Genomic DNA, 13886 nt, shown 5'->3' on the forward strand with positions numbered 1-13886 from the left:
TGTAATAAATTTTTATAAAAATATTGAAATAGCGCTTAGTAGTGCTAGGCAGAGATGACAGACGAGCATCATTAAACGGAATCTCCGGTTATTGCGCCCCAGGTCGGGACATTTATATTGTACTGAAGATAATGCCCGTTATTTAAAACACTAATATTTGGGGGTTTTGTCCGCCGCGTCACTTCTTGTTAAATCTTACAAAAGAATGTGGTCTTAAAGCATGTTTTTAATAAAATATTTTGTATATATTTTAAAGCTCTATCTGGTTTAGTAAAATGTAATATCAACAGAGGTTTCTTCAAAATAAATGGAATGGAAGAAATGCTCTTAAGTGCTGAAGGCTGATTCGGCTGTACTGATTAGGTAAGAAGAAACTTACTAACTAACATTTATTTTTCATGATAAAGTAACATTGAGATGATTACACGATTATCCGGATTTCAAACGTAATGAACCATTAAATCTTTAAAATCTGTCCCGAGCAGCCAATATTGTCAAATGTCAACAAAACAATGGTCGCGGCGTAGCGCTTCGTAGCCGCTCGTAGCAAATGTAGCCGTAGCTACTAATGAGGCTACGATATTGTAGCACCAGACCACAGCCCGAGACGGCCTTTATAAATTGCTTTCATGCATATTTATTTATTCAAATATTATGTATGAATTGAAATCTCGACCACAACTACTGAAATATGGCTTTAGGTTGACAAAATTGAATTGGCTACTAAATTAGCCTCCTGCATCTACTTGTTTTCTGGTACACACGGCTTAAAAGAGCGCCAATATAACACTAGAACCACATAAAGAATCTAGATAACCGAATATTCATCTAATTATTTATGTTTGACAACGAATACATCTTAGTAACGTTTTAATGTTAGAATTATAAATTCGTTTTTATGGTTTCGTTCCTTGAATCGTGTCTTAAATCAATACGTTACTTTACAAATTGAACCTTCTAAATTTCTTGAGTAAACATAATTTCAGATAGAACAAAGAGAAGTCAAGGATTCGCCTTTACAAATAATAAAATAAATGATCCGTAGGTTTCGAAGCTTCAAACTAATTAAACTTGAATCGAAATCTACCTACTTATTAATTAAGATGTTTTACTGGAATATATAAGTACGTAATTGAAACCAAAATCTCCAGTGTCTACTTTTAACAAGTCATGTTAATTCCGTTTGATCAGAACAAACTTATAATATAACATTTATAACAATAATTTGTAATAACAAAATTTGGTGTATTACTTCGAGTTTCAGTAAAGCCGAAATAGCGATAAATCTGTGATTTTTTAACGGCGAATAAACCGAACCGATCTTAAAAGCGTTGAAGACAAACAAAATAATTTGACAGATCCTTCTAATACTCACCCCTGTGTACACATGCCCTTACAGTGAAGTTTTCTTACAAAGTTACCTTATATTCTTCGCTTGCTTTATAATATTTAGCTTTGATATATTTGCAATTTAAGTTGTCTGAAACTCGTCGTAGAAAGCGGCCGGATTAAATTATATATTTTTTTCTACCTCTCTTCGGAGTAAACGACTTTAGAAGGTAAACAGACGATACTTAAGGCGTTTGAAGACAAAATATATATATTATGTAATAAATAGGACACTTATACAATGTTTGTTTAAGTTCATTTATGACAATAAAATATATAAAAGTGTCTCAGTCGTGAGTTGTTTTAAAATTTCGCCACAATTTTGTCAGTTTATAAGGCAAATAAGACTGTTAAATTTACTCAGAAATTCGTCTTATTTCTTGGACTACAAAATATAAAGAGTATGCATCCTACAACCAAAAATATAATGTTACTAAAATTAACAATAGTTACCTAATTTAATTAAAATGAATGAATTAATTAAATTTAAATATAATTTTTTTTATTAAAGTAAACTAAATATATACCTTTATTCCGATGTGAACAGGAAAATCAGACGCCAAAGCAGGTGTGTGCAGGGCCGGCAGCAGCGGCAAAGGGAGAGGGCAGGACATCATATTTGCTCCAACCTGGAATTAACAAAACAAATTTAAAAGACAACTGAAAGTTTTCCAAAAACATACTTAAAAATAAAGGTTATTTAACAGATATTAACGCATTACAGTAATCATAATTTCAGATTGACAATCTATGTCATGAAAATTGTATATTTAACAAAAATTATTGAAACATATGAAATTGGCATTTTGTATGGGAGGAACAAAAAGTCGATTATTTTTAAATATAATATATTTCATTAATCAAAGTATGAACCATTGTTTTCTATGCACATTTGCCATCTCATAGGTAGTTCATTGATCCCTTTACTAAAAAAAACAGTCGGACGGGAATCAATAAAATCTGTGAAGGCGATTTGGACTGCCCCATCAGAGTTAAATTTTTTCCCTTGCAAGAAGTTGTCCAAATTTCGAAAAAAATGGTAATGTGTTGGAGCAAGGTCCGGGGAGTACGGAGGATGTGAGTGACGCAAACAGAAAAAAACAGAATAAAGAAACAAATGAAAGACGGTCATCGAAGCACAAATACATGAGTAAATAGCTGTACAAATTTGAATTTGGAATTCCTTACCAAAGAGGAGAACATCGTGAATAAGTGGCCAGTACGAAATACGCCAATTTCATATGTAAGGACCTAATAGTAGGCGAGTTTAAAAACGTGTTATTTTTTATGAAGAATGCAAAGCTCCGGACTGGATTTAACTTCAACTGTTGATAAAAGCGAATATGAGGGAGGGTACAATATAAGGCGTAGTGCCAAAATCATTTACTTATTTATTTCTTATTTTGCTCACTTGAAAGCGTGGCGACAATTTGTGTACCCTGTCCCATTTCGTACGTAAAAATCCACCTAAATATGTATGAAATACAAAACCCATTCGCATTAGAACAAAGCCAAATCCCAAATATATTCAATAGCGACGTATTCATACAAATTGGAAACCGCACTTAAACACGCCCGTATATAAAAGATTATTGTGTTGTCCGTTTGTCAGCTGCGCATATTTGTCAGGGACGCCACTTGTAATGCCGACTGATCCCAGGGCCTGCAGCCGAGCCTATATATTATTCATAACATTTTCAAGCGAAACGTTCCACACGGAATATTAGAGAGTATTTCAGCTTTTCAAGCTCATACCTAGGCAAATTGTTTTCGACGTTTTCGATACATTACGCATTATGTGTCTGCGGATTAACTTGTCTATAAATGTTTGTTTTGCCGGTGAATGGAATTTAGATTCTATTAGCGAATAATGAAATTACAATCGAATTTCAATCGTGCGATAATCCAGTTGAAAATCAATTTAAATTAACATCACATTACAATATTAGTGTGTTGGGAAACATGTTATTGACAGAGTGATGCGTTGTGGTCAAGTCAAAAGCATGGCAGAGTCGGTTGCGATGGCAACTAGGTACAATAAATAAAGCAACATATCCTGTTTCTGAACATGATTTTGTTGCTGGCGGCAAAGCTCTCGTGTATCGTTTGCTGTGCTTTATTTTGGTAACAAAATAGCCCGTAAAATGATATTTTGATAAAGAGACGCCGAATACAAACAATGCATCCACAAATGTGAATTAAATTACCAATATCAGATATTGTTTTCGAAAATAACCATGTTTTAAATGTTTTGGGAACTGTTTCTGTCGTTTGTTTAAGTTAAATGAGAATTTTAATTAAAACATCATAGAACATATTTTTATTTTAAAATAACAGAATTGCTTTACATGCTTTAATGAGCATGTTTCGAATATTATGTTAATTTGGACGAACTTGTATTTCACATAATATTACCGAGTTAATTAATAGAGTAAACTGAAAAATATTAAATATTTTAATTAATCGTGAATAAAGTTTTACTATGGAGATGTTTAAATGAAACTCTTTGTCTGAAGCTGGGTATCAACTGACTTTAATGCTTTTGAATATGAGCTTATAACTAACATAAAATTAGGAGTAGAGGGGTTGCGACGCCAACAAAAACAAACTTGGCTTATGTGAGGGTTCATACTAAATGATACTTATGTTATTGAACATTATCGGAACCGAGAATGTTTCAATACAATTTATAAGTGTTGTAAAAACTAAAGGGCTCATATTGGCTTTAAGTGTGATGATTGTTTACATTTTGTTTGCACTTCTTATTAGTAACTACAATAAATATATGTAACTTAACTAAAGTTGAGTTACATAACTCGATATCTTATGTTGTTTTTATATAAAGAAAGGTACTGTCAAATTACACTTAAAGCTACCTCTGTAAATAAGAAGATATAATAAAATATTATTAAATTACTTAAGACTTTGTGTGAAATTTTAAAATTTTTGAATATGCTTTTTTCTGATTCTGTCTCAAACATTATTTGAAAGATGTAGCTTCGTATCAACAGGGCTCACACCTAGTAAATTAATTAATTTTCAATATTTTTTATTAAATAAACATTGGCACTACAACTTTGTAGGTCTTGTTCTCAGATTTTTGTATCTGTCTCATGAGCATTTGTCAATCTAATTGGCAAGTAGGTGATCATCCTCCTGTTGCCGCCATCGACTTTTTGGGTCTAAAGCAAGCCAATTTCCTCAGGATGTATTTATTCACCGTTTGAGCGAATGTTAAGTTGCATAGAATGAAACATTGGTGCACGGCCGAGGATCGAACTTACGACCTCAGGGATGAGAGTCGCACGCTGCTGCCAATACTGCTAAACGTTTTTTTCTCAGGGATGAGAGTCGCACGCTGCAGCCAATACTGCTAACGTTTTTTTTTTAATAAAGAATGGTAAATTCCACTTTCAGAGGGTCGTAATGATAATAAACATTTTACTTTGAGAAGGGTTAATCACCGATTTTCCCACAAGAATTGATCGCGTTATGACGTTCCCTAAGCGAACCCTTTAAACTATGCGTGAGTCGGGAAAGTTGTATTTCATTAACCTAGCTCCATTTATTACTGTAATGAATTATAATCTTTAATGTCACTTAACTATTTAGTGAGCAATTTCAATTTCATAAGATTATTGATACAAATTTCTCAACTACAATCATAAATTTATTAATCTTGCGTTTCTGTGAGGTGCGTTCGAATCTGGGTGAAAACTGACGCTGTTTTTTTGCGTCGCAAATACTCACGATTCGGGAAAAAAGCACCGCAAGATACTAGTAAATCTTAGACCTATAAATCAAGGTATCCCAATTAAACAAAACCTAAATAAAATTTATCAATGAAGCTAACAAAAATGTATTGGACCCATTGGGCAGCTACGGAAAACCAGACTTCGACCCTCAATAATTTGTTTTGTTTCACTTAATAAATTAATTCCCATATTATTTTAATTTAATTATTTCTGAGCACTCCCCAGGGCGGACCTGTTCGATTTAAACTTTATACAATACGATTACCAATTAACATATTGCACAAATTGATAACAAATAAACAGTTTATCGACTTTTTAGTCTACGTCCGTGACTTTTTCTGGAATATAGTTTTAGATAAAGGTTTCGAAACAGTGATTGGCCAAGCTATTTGATGACGAAACGAACAGACAATGGGTTTGGTGATCTTTGATCCCGTGTTGAAATTATACTCATGGAAGTAATGACCCAACGTAAATAAAAAAATGTGTGCGTGTACACGTAAGAAGTAATCCTTATTTATGACCTTATTTTTCAAAAAATGATCTACTATATGCAACTTTACAGAAATTGGTTAAATAAAATAAAATTAGATAAAGTTTAACAAAAGGCTTTTATTATCATAGACATACCTCATTACTACTAAGATTATTACAGAATTTCATTAATTGTAATAGAATTATTACTATCATTGTTATCGTCATTATATATTTTTGTAATTAATGGCTTCGATTCTCTTCAAATCAACCGTGGTAAGGACAAGAAAAAGATGGAAAGTAACGGAAAAATGTGATGTTTTTTCCAACGCCGATAAAGAAGTTTCACTTCAAAAATAAACGCTTACATTGTAGTGAGAACAACACGGAAATACATGGTAAATCATAGTGGATCCAAAGTTATCTTCGTCATCCTCCCCAATATGAAGTACATAATGAATAATAACTAAGAGTCTTATCAGCTTGTCAATTTAATAACCACAGTCTGTAAATTAAACTTGAAAATAACTTAACTTTTAAATAATTAATTATCTCAGAAACGATTGCCTTTCTACAATTTGATGGATTTAATTATTTAATCTTGCGTTTGAAAGGAAAATTATTGATTTAATTAATTATCCTGCAAAATTAGTTGGAGCGATCGCGAAAGTTTTTTCATTAACATTTTCACTGACATGGAAAAATATTGAAATATCACATTCATATTTAATTGACTTTTTAAGATACTTCAGATTGATATTGGGAGTTTGAACTAATAAATTATACAAGATTTCCTTAATATAGAACTAATCAAACTTGACGCGATCAAAAATACTTATTAAAAGATTTAAAAAAAATATTATGCGCCACCTACTACAAACCTATAAATGTTACATTCAATAAAACTTTTACGGATACAAACGCGAATTTATTATATAACTTACATAACTCAACCTTTTGGGAACATAATATTTCATTTTTTATTTATTATTATTGCAAATAGCAATTACATTTACTTACAAATTTACTTCAAATGAGCTACATAATAAGTACGAAACAAGACATTTAAAAGCCTATAGTTGCCAGCCTTAAAATAAGTTAATTTAAATAATTCTATTTAATGCTAAATGTTTAAAAACTCATAAATATTTTCATAAGATTAAAAATTATAAGAATTATGTAAAGCTAATCTTAAGATATCTCAAGTGTTTCAAGTTTGTATAAGTTCTAAAGAATGAAACTTGTTCTAACGTTGAGTTAACGATTAAGTTGCGATCAGACTGCAGTTGCATGGCCAAGTTGGTGTAAACATAAGTTCCATTGTAAGTCAGTGATTTGCTGTCTTAACTTGCAAACAATTACTTCACTTGCTAATAGTGATTAAACTGCACTTCGTACACCTTTAAATGTCAGCAAATACTATCAATAGAACAGTATTGTAGATTGCTGAATAAATTTCGTAACTGTTTTGAACTTTTATTTCTATGGTTGAATTCAACTGCATTTTGCTGTTTATTAATAGACACAGATGAACAGAGATACTTAAAGTATAGTGCGTTACGATTAAATGAACTGCATATTTAAGTAGATAACTGCTACAACTCTAAGACAATCAGAATCTGATGAATACAATTAGAATGCGGTATTTATATTATCATTTAATTATTATAGACTAGTCAGACTAAATAAGGAGGTCAAACTTATTTTTTAGTACCCAAAAACCAGTTAGGTGGTGTATGCCCATATATTTCTGCTAAAATAGATGTCACAACTTTATTACAATAATACTTCCAGTCCTTTAAGCCTAATTAAGCCGATGGAAACAGTTTAAAACGAAGTGAAAAACACATTAAAAGTTTTTCAGCTTCACCTTAGGGAGCGAACAATGAAATATTAAGGAATTCCCTTTTTCCTCTCAAATCAAATTATTGTTTGATATTTTGACGTAACCATTCTTTGTATAGAATTCTAACAAAACGATTAACAGCTTCTTGTTTTGTTTTGTAATAGTGCTGATTTTTTTTGTAGACTAATAACAATACATTGAAAGATTTATTCATACAACAGTTTCCTTTAAAAAAAGAGTTAAATAGCTTAAGAGATAAATCTTCTTATCTTTTATTACTTATAAACGTGATAAAACATTAGATAATCTTCTTGTTAAGGAAAATAGTATTACTAAAACCTGAAACAAATAAACGGTGTATAAAAATATTTATTGTACGCTGCACAAATCTATTAAGTATTCAGTAAAGATCCATACCGGTATTAAAAAGTTAAATAGTTCGTTTGATCTCAAAACGACCTACTTAAGTTATCGCAGGTGAAGCCGCAAGCCCCAGCAATGATACAAATACCAATCACATAACAATAATCTAGGTAACTATGAAAAATTTAGCATTTTGATTAGATGTTCTTAATCTAAAAATATTTCTATACAATTTCCATTCAATGTCCTCAAATTTTTCGCATTAATTTCCAAAGTTATATTGCGTCTCGAAATCATACTGATTCCAAATTATCTTGTTTACCACCCTGACATTGGAAGAGAAACAAAAAAAATTGTTTTCAGGTTCTTCATGAAGTAATTTTATACAGAATATTAATAATTTGATAGGATAATCGTTAAATAAGACGCTGTTATTTTACAAAATAAATCATTAGTGTGTGACGGATTAAACTACTTAGATAGCATGCGTAGTTTTTAGCAAAAATACAATTTAAGCTAGCTAGGGTTTAATAAATTAAGCCTCTATATTTAATTAGCGATTTCAATTAATATAACTATAAAAAAACGTGGACTTGGAATCAATACTTTCTCGTAATAAATAAATAAAGATATAATCTATCAAAAAATATTTCTATACTCAAATTTCATATAAATTGTATTAAACTTAATAGAAATAGGTAAGACAAACTAAGTCTATTTCAGCTTGTGAAGACATTTACCTAAACTATAACTACCAAGACAACGCTCATCGTGTATGTGTTTAGCCAAGCTGCTTATTCAATTCTAAACTGCGCAAGTAGATTTGAAATGAGCTGTTTAGACAGTATTGTCTGGTATCACTAACATTTATTTATGTAAATCGTACATGTTCTATAGATTGTTACTATATATGTCTTGCTTAATTATTTAAAGAGTTTAATTAAGTGCTTTGAGCATGAGACTCTCTATTTTGGAAAATTATCCAACCAGATAAAGTCTAAGCCACCATCTAATACCACTGAATTATTACTTGTACACGTATGTATAATAAATGTTTACGGGTTTTGCAGTAACCATGCTAACTTCAAATAGTATACATACATTGTCTACGGGTTTAACCAGATATTTACATGTAAAAAATAGTAGTAAATATATATTTAAGTTTGTTGCACCATAGATAATTGATTTCGTTGTATGAGTATAATAAAGCTTTGACACAATTTCCCAATCTAGATAATATGTACATTATTCTGTATACGTATTTGGTAAATTTAAATCTCGAACATATTATTAAATCTATTTGAACTAACGTTGGCTTTATAATTTAGACATATTTTAATATTCGAATTTCGAACATGATACACCTTGCAAGTTCTACTTACTTGTGTAGCTTAGGGCGCTAACGTGTAACAAGCAAGATATCCTGCAAGTTGGCTTGTAGTTCTAAGCTAGATTCTGACGCTGAGCTAGCATTGAAATCTTCGTTGTTTCATCCTTATATTGCAGATTTCATAAAACTACAAAGACGCTATATCATTACCAATTTTGATACAATATGAAATATATAAGATATAATACAATAAAGTGGAATATTCTATTTATTAAATAATAATTAAAAAAATGGATAGAAGAAAACGATATATATGTCTTCATCAAAATACTTTCAAATATAATTAAGATTAAATAAAATTCTTCAATACATTAAGGAAACCATGTTAAAGTAAAGTAATTATATCACAGAACCAGAGCTTTTGATGTAAATAAAGGCCAGCTTAGCATTTCAGCGAATTGCAAAAATGCTCGGAGCAAACTTCATAATTCATTAGGCAGAAGGTTAATAAAACTATCAGAGTAACATTCGTGTAAAACTTCGCCGCCCGACTAATTGGACGAAAAATTCATAGCTCAATAACGTGGTCGCAACTTTTTGTTTTCATAACCATAAATTTACAAATAATCGTTTTTTGGCCTGATTTAATGTGATCATGTCTAACTCTAAATATAAATATATTCATGGTGTGCAATTTACCCCTCATGCTTTTTAACTTTTAAATAGGTCGTTATCAGTTTCATCCGTTTGGAAATACATATGTATATATCGGAAGAATGGTGCTGTTGTCAAATGCCATTACATGTCACACAGGTCATAAATTAACAACGTCAAAGTCTAACCTTTAATACTTGTGGTTTAAAGATAGATCGATTCGATTTGACAATATTAGTAGATTTATAAATTAACGATTATTTCATAGTCCATAGGAATAGTAATTCCATAATTTACTATGTCGAAGCAATGGCGCCATTGTCATTATGTACATATCACAACATCAAAGTCAGATTAGTTCAAAACAGTTTATACCTGTGGTTAATTCAATTCGCAAACAGATCTACAATTTCGCGAGTATTTGATAGTCTATTCTAATAATGATTTCATAGTCATTATTATTAAAAGTAATTTATTTTGTCAATTGCGTTATTCATTATGACTGTTACTCATTATGATTTAATAACATCAAAGTCAAATTAATTCAAAACCATTAATACAGCTGTTTATTTGATTTTTCAATGTTGCTGGATCTATGAATTAACGACTATTAAATGGTCGACAGTAATAGTGATTACCTAGTCATTATTATTCAAAGTAATTAATCATAACTTTAAACCTTTTGAATTGAAAGGCAATAAATAATAAAGTAATCATTTGACACTAGTTTCTTCGACTGACATTTGACTCTGTTATCGATTACACGAAAGATTAACGAGTACACGAATTTCCTGAAACCTTTAAAAAGTAGAGTTTAATGTCGAAATTAAACATCCTTTCTCAGTCCGTAAATAATTTTGAAATCATTTGATAACGGGTTTCTCGACATAATGGTTGCAATTGTTTTTTAAACAAATAAAGAAAAAATAATATGTGGAAAATATGTCCAAATAAACACAAAACAAACCGAAACCAAACTACATATTTTTACATTGATATAGGGATTTTATCCTCCTGTGACGTCTCGTAATAACTATTTTTTTCCATTACGACTATCCACAATTTACAGAATTTACATTGGGAACTAATTCACATATAACAAAAAAACCGTAAAAGTAAGAGATTTTTTCAATTAATAGCAAAATTGATAAATTAATCAAAATGTCCACTTAGTGAATTCACTCTAAACATTTGTTGAATACCTGACGCTGTATTGCAGTATCCTCAGAATCTAACGTCCTTCGCAACCAATAACCATCTTAATTTACTCCTGCTGCAAACTTATGAAAGCTTTGAATTAGCTTGAAGAATTTCAGATGCAGTTCGAGTTTATTAGAATTTGCCTCTCAAACATGTAATTTAAACATTCCAACTTACCTAAGCAAATGTATTTGAGTTTGTAAAATATAAGTCTCGCTTTGCCGTTCGGGAATAATCTAGCATGCTCTGAAAACAAATATTATTTTAACAAACTCGTACATTAAATTGAAATAATATATTTAATCTCCATCGCATTACAAATCCATTAAAATGTTAATAAGTAGGGCAACGGGCATCAATTTCAAGCGACCTCTTACAGGCAACTAAAGAAAAGAAGAACCACTAAGCTTACTATAAAAAAAAATTGTCACCGATGATATGTCGAGTGTATATTTTAGACACTCTTAGTGGCAACCGTAAAATATTTTTTTATTACCAACATTTTAATCTGCCGGTCTCGGAATGACAATATGGTAATAGGATGCCGTATGGTATCATCATCCTAAATGATTTGCATCTACGTTTATGTTCGATTAATTATGGAGGCATTCTCCACGCGGCTTCGAGGTTCGGCATGTCAATGAAAGCAATTACTCGCACTACACACCTATGATAGCCATCTAGATAGCCCATTACTCCTCTGCTGCATCAATATCAATAAGCGATCCCATTTAGCCGGATACTAAGCAATGTACTTATCTCTCAGCTTTGATAGTGTTGATGCGCTAGCCCCGTACGTCTTACTTACGATGCTTCGTCGATGATGGATTGGCACTAAACACGTGATAGCGTATTCGTTTCAACTTAAAGTCTTTGTTCGAGCATCAATGAAGATGTAACTGCCAATCATTGTGTCGGTCGGAGATGAAAGTTTTCATTTTGTTAGCGGGCTGCTGTCGGGAAATTTCGTTGCTATTGGAGAACGCGTTTTTAACGTTATTGAGTGGGAACTTGAAGTTTATTCTTTACCGTCTTTTTTCTTATTTTCGTGCATGATAGATGGGGTATTGAAAATTCATTTTTAGCATTATTCATTGATGTATTGTTATCTAAGTATGCGGAGTGGAAATTATGATTTATCTTTATTAGTAGTCGAGTATCGGAAAATGTTTTGTTAAAAAAATAATTTATGGTATGCTTTTGGAGGTTACAAACATCCCTGTGGTGAAATAAAGTTAAATTTTAAAGATGAGATATGATGTTCAATATTTAGTGAAGGTGTGACAAACTTGATCATAAATCAACCTTAATCCATTTATTGTATTAGTTCGTAGTAGCAAAACTTGGACGTTTTTATAGGGCCCCTACATAGTAGCGTATCAGGCACGCGATTAGGCAGATCTGTAGCCGAGAAACTAGGCAAATGTTAGGAGTGTTATTCCTATTAGTGTTAGTCCTATTTCCTAAAAATGGACTTAATTTGTTTAAAAAACAGTGATAGTGATAAATATTCAATGCTAATAAAAATATTTTAGTGATTTATAATACAACTCACTTATTCAGAAATAGATATTTAATTTTTCTAAATACCTAACTCATTCAATTATTTATAGTTTTATGTTTGACTGTGGTTATACTAAATCTAAATAATATAAGATCATTAAACAATCTTAAGTAAAAGACGTTTGTGTATGCTTCGCTTCGCTTCAAAACGCTTCGTTTTATGTTTTAAACCAAGTCAGATACCCGTAGGATATTTTATTTATGTAACCAATAGCCCTTTTCGATTCAATAAGTAAATACACATATTGTTAGTAGTAAAAAGGCTCGCAAACAATGAAAATTTATGCTTTGAAAAAATATATTTAATGTTTTCAATATCGTTGTTTGATAAAGCACGTTTAAATATTAATACGATAAAAACTGTATTCCGGTCTGATGTTATTAACTGGAGTGAGTACTCTAAAAAAGGAAAACAAGCGGTCTCGGTTTGGCACATTTTCTTTTTAATTATTTTGAAACGTACTATTTTGATATACTTATTTACAGATATAGAATTCCAACAATATAGCCTTTATATATCGAAACTCTGTGATCTGTGATGTTTTATATATTTTCACTACCACACTAGTATATCTCGGAGTTCGTTGTGGCTCTTGGCAAAGACTTCCTCTAACCTTTTCCACTCTTCTCTATCCTTTGCGACTCTTCTTCAGCTGTAGCCTACTGTTAATTTGAGTTCGCCGTCCCATCTTTTGCCTTGTCGGCCTCTTCTTCGTTTTCCGTCCCTAGGGTATAAATCCGTCAGTATTTTGCTCTATTTTCATGGGGCTCTGTAGTATATTCCTTACAAAAATACAAATCTATCCTCTTTGTATTATATAAGTATAAATTATGAATAGATTATATTAAACTTGAGATAAACCTTAAAATATACAAAGCTCTTTTTGAACATGAAGGAAGAATATTATCATTTATCTATATTTTACAAAATATAATATAACACTTATAAAATGTAATGTAATAAATAAATTGATTTTATGTAACATCAATAAATGATATAAAAGTACGGGACGGCCGATACGTACGGTTTTGACCGATTAAATCTCTGTGATAAACAGGGAATTTTAGAAAAGCCTCCTTTAACAATTCTTAAGCAGTAAATACCTAGAATTTATTAATTCCTCGTACAATAATACATACATACGATATTGAAAAACGTATTCTCCGGAAAACATAATTACATTGCTCCCATTGGAAACAAAAAGAAACATTTGTATAAACAGAAAGTACAATGTATGGAAACGTACTGGCTTTGATCACCCCTTTTTCAATAATAAAGCCTTTGTGGCCAAAACCGCTGGCGGCGTTTGCC

General features: G+C 31.1%; 1 protein-coding gene across 3 annotated transcripts in view; it reads right to left on the minus strand.

The window, feature by feature from the left end:
- LOC123706671 (polypyrimidine tract-binding protein 2) overlaps positions 1–13886 on the minus strand; it is a 322370-nt gene that overhangs the window by 192387 nt on the left and 116097 nt on the right. For all 3 annotated transcript variants that reach the window (XM_045655987.1, XM_045655991.1, XM_045655989.1), the window contains exon 2: positions 1917–2018. In XM_045655987.1, coding sequence (XP_045511943.1) covers positions 1917–2006 — 90 coding nt within the window. In that variant the 5' untranslated portion in view covers positions 2007–2018. The remainder of the gene's footprint in view (positions 1–1916; positions 2019–13886) is intronic.

The sequence above is a fragment of the Pieris brassicae genome, chromosome 3 (genome assembly GCF_905147105.1).
Source record: "Pieris brassicae chromosome 3, ilPieBrab1.1, whole genome shotgun sequence".
NCBI lineage: Eukaryota > Metazoa > Arthropoda > Insecta > Lepidoptera > Pieridae > Pieris > Pieris brassicae.